General features: G+C 34.2%; 1 protein-coding gene across 1 annotated transcript; it reads right to left on the bottom strand.

Annotated features, from left to right (window-relative positions):
• Window positions 1-679: 679 nt before the first annotated feature.
• On the bottom strand, window positions 680-3,559 carry LOC133286039 (uncharacterized). Its single transcript, XM_061483379.1, has 2 exons — window positions 3,392-3,559; window positions 680-1,210 (listed from the first exon to the last, which is right to left on the bottom strand). The coding sequence occupies exons 1-2, from the start codon at window positions 3,557-3,559 to the stop codon at window positions 680-682; spliced, it is 699 nt and encodes a 232-aa protein (XP_061339363.1).
• Window positions 3,560-3,840: the final 281 nt, after the last annotated feature.

Here is a 3,840-nt window from a genome sequence, read left to right as displayed (position 1 = left end):
ATCCCCCGCCAAGAACTAATTCCCTCGAGACAGAAAAATTATGCGATCGTGAGTAGAGCTTTTACTAACAATTGTTTTTCTATACACACGAACCAAAAATCATACACTTGCAACAATTTTCAAAAAAAAAAAAAAAAAAAAGGATTTTTGAAGTTAATAATAATTGGAGTGCCAGCCTAACTTTTTTCCAGAATATTTTACTCTGATCAAGTGCCCAAGTGGTGCTCTGATCCATCTCGTTTCTTTGTGAATCTTCAGTGTAACATAATATCCCCCACTATACGAAATTAGTATCATCTTTTTTGTTTTTTGCTTCTGAATGCCATGACCATGAGATTATTTTTTTGATATATTTACCCTTTTCACACTAAATTGATGTTAGTTGGGATGACTGGATTATTAACTAATGAAGAATGGAGTAGTTGAACCATTAATTCAAGTTAAAAAAAGAAAAGAAAAAAAAGCACTAAATATCCTGCAAAAGCAGAAAGCAAATCAAAATCATGCACAGAATGTTACATATTAATTTATATTCACAACCCACATTATTGAATACAATCAAAATCTCTTCTACAAGCTTCTCAAAGCGGGTTTTGAACGTACATGTTTCTAATCATTGAAAAAAGAAAGACCAAAACCAAATCTTATAACTTAACACATATTATAAATTTATGATAATTCATACAAAATCCCTATTCTCATTGACGTCCATCTTTCCCTTTCCACTAGTGACCACAAAGTCAAGGTTGTAAAGCACTGGAACCATAGTGAGAGAGCACAGGAACACCAATACGGGGCCAAAGATCCAGAGCAACAGAGGAAGTGCTGCATAGAAGAGTCTATTTCCAACGGTGTTCAAAATGAAGCCTTTCTCTAAGATCGCATTCACATATTCTGGGGTCACCAAGGACATTGAGTCCTGCGGGGTGTTGATTAGGATGTTAACTTGATTTATGAACCTTATGGAAAGAGTGTGGCAGAAGAATGAGAAGAGGAACATAGTGAGCAGAGCGACATATTTGAGAGCAACCATGAACTCCCCATGTGCCCCATAGACTGTGTCATCGAGTGGCTTCTTCACACTGTAAGTGCTGCTTATGACTGCTGCTAGGCCTGAGCACAGGAGAACAGAGGTTGTGGCCATTAGGGTCGAACCCATGATTGCGTTCCGCAGTGACTGAACAGCCAGGATGTTTTTTTTCTCATTGTCCTGCCAAATTCATCACTCTTGCGTTGTTAGATTATTTGCTCTTTGCTTTTTCCAATGAAAATTACTACTTTAGGTCACAATTAATTCCACTAGTTGAAGAAAACATTTTGTTATCATGATACTTTTTTTTTAACAAGTTATGAGGCTAAAGCACCGTTTTAAAATTTTTTAGCAAAAGAATTGCTTAGTTAAAGTTTATTAGATAAGTTTTTCTAAAGTAATGTAGTCAAACATGTCACATATGTTGACGAGACTAGTCCCGTCACTGACATTGATGGGATTCGTGCTACATCAGCGCCACGTAGGTAGTTCCATTATCGTAAAACTTCAAAAGGTCATAACTTGTGACTCGGGTATCCAAATCAGATGATTTTTTTTTGATTTCACATAAATTTTCGAGATCTACGCAATAACACCTAATTTGACATATTTTATCTCCCACAAACATAGTTTGAAGATCTTCTGGATTTAAACGCGTGATTGTGGTACAATTGTTACCAATTCAAATTATGTTTGTGAAAGATAAAATATGTCAAATGAGATGTCATTGCGTAGATCTCAAAAAGTTATGTGAAATAAAAAAAATCATCTGATTTGGATACTTGAGTCACAAGTTATGGTCTTCTGAAGTTTTATGGTAACAAAACTGTCTACGTGGCTCTGACGTGGCACGAGTTGTCAGTGAGGAGACTAGTGCCGTTAGCATATGTGACATGTTTGACTGTATTACTTTGAAAAAACTTATCCAATCAACTCTAACTAAACAATTCTTTTGTTCAAAAATTTTAAAATGTTGCTTTTCTTCAAATTATCATGATACTTAATTTTAGGTGAAATAGCACAAATTAATGAAAAGTACAGTGGTAGCCACTTCTTCATCGCCTACAAGGTCATAGCCTATTTGCAGATGTGATTGATTGATATTGAGTATATGACAGATTATGTTTTAGTTTTAGGTACACGAGGGAAATTTCTTTGGTGCTGTGATGCACAGTAAATTAGGCTCACTATTTATTCACTGGTTTCTTTTATAAATGAAAAATTTTCTTTCATTTTTATCATTTTTATTTTTTATTTTTTTCCTTCGTCTATCTTTTTTTTCATTTAGGGGAGGGACCATCATGGTCCGACCCATAAAAAATCTTCTCGTAAACTCGGTGTATTTTTCACTCATATTGTGATACATATCTTACTTTTGTCAAATCAATAATAAATAAATTATTTTAAAATTAAGAGAGAGAATGATTTAATATAAAGTAAGACACGTGTCACAATATAAATAGAAGATGTACCGAATTTTCAGTCCATCTATAGTACCAAAGATATTCTCGTACATAAGATACCTACGACAGCTTTGTAAAAAGCCAATACTCGAGTGCCACAAATTAAGTTCACAAGTCTCTTTTTTTTTTTTTTCGTTTTCGTGTCTGCTAGTTTGGTATATATTAAGGAGAAAAACCTATTAGTGATTGATCACGCATCAAAACAAGAATAAAATAAGGATTCTTGCGATTTAATTTGGACAACATTTGAAGGAATTGTTCACAAGCAGATGCAGCACAATGCTTAGATTTTTCTATTTTAATGTTTTATCATTAATATGTGGATTTGCGTACACATTAATTAGTATTTTGCCATTTTAATTGCGTACACAAGAATAAATACTAGTCACAAAGATAAGTCTAGCTAGAATATTTTGGGTAGGATATTCGCCTAATTATATCCTAAATAAAGAACATTCATCCTGCTTTGTTTGTGACTAGTAATGAAAATGGCATTTTATCTGGTAAGAACAAGAGTAAATTGCGAAAACCCAAGTGGAAAAGGAATATATAATTAACACGCAAAATGCAGTTGAGAAAACAAAAAATCACTTTGACTTTTAATTACTCCTTTATTCCATTCTCTCTCCTTAGAAATATCATATGGTACAAATTAATTCCAACAACAGGTTGCTGATGAGCCCAACTATTAATGTTCCGTAAGTGCTAAAAAGGGAAGACCGTGTATATATAATTAGCTAGTGCTACGCATATAAACTTTTCGCTGACACTATTAATTAGTATTACGTTGAAGCTTTTAAGATAACTGGTCGATTAATAACTAGAATTAACATGGAATGCATGGAAAATGAACGTTCAATATTACATTTCAAAGGTAGAACTAAAGAAAGATAGGTACCTTCATTATGGTAGCAACCCAATTCCGTCTACCACTGGCATTGATGCCAATGATAGTTGTGTGTGGATGAGTTCGAACAGAGTACCATAGCCAGAAATGATAACCAATGCTTATTAGAAATGCTAACGGCACCAATATCACATCCAAATAACACTTCTTCCATTCCATCTCTGCGTGAGCAACTAGCTAGCTATCGTTTTCTTAAGGTATATTATTAAACTTGCGCTTTCAATTGTGCCTTGAAAGTAAGCAAGCTCACCTGAAATTTAATATTCCTCTCTTCTCTATAGCAATGCCAACCATGGTTTATATACACACGAAGAAAGAATGAATGTGGACTTGTTCGACCGCGCGATTCAGTTTGCCTCGACGTTAAGCACAAAGAAAAACCCTTACTTTTTTCACGAAATTACAACCCTTAGCCTGATATTCAACGTGGATCGAATTTT

Source organism: Gastrolobium bilobum, unplaced genomic scaffold (assembly GCF_033153095.1).
Source record: "Gastrolobium bilobum isolate Gb01-03AN ecotype WA unplaced genomic scaffold, APGP_CSIRO_Gbil_v1 utg1863, whole genome shotgun sequence".
Taxonomy (NCBI): domain Eukaryota; kingdom Viridiplantae; phylum Streptophyta; class Magnoliopsida; order Fabales; family Fabaceae; genus Gastrolobium; species Gastrolobium bilobum.
This window is presented reverse-complemented; position numbering and strand designations above follow the sequence as displayed.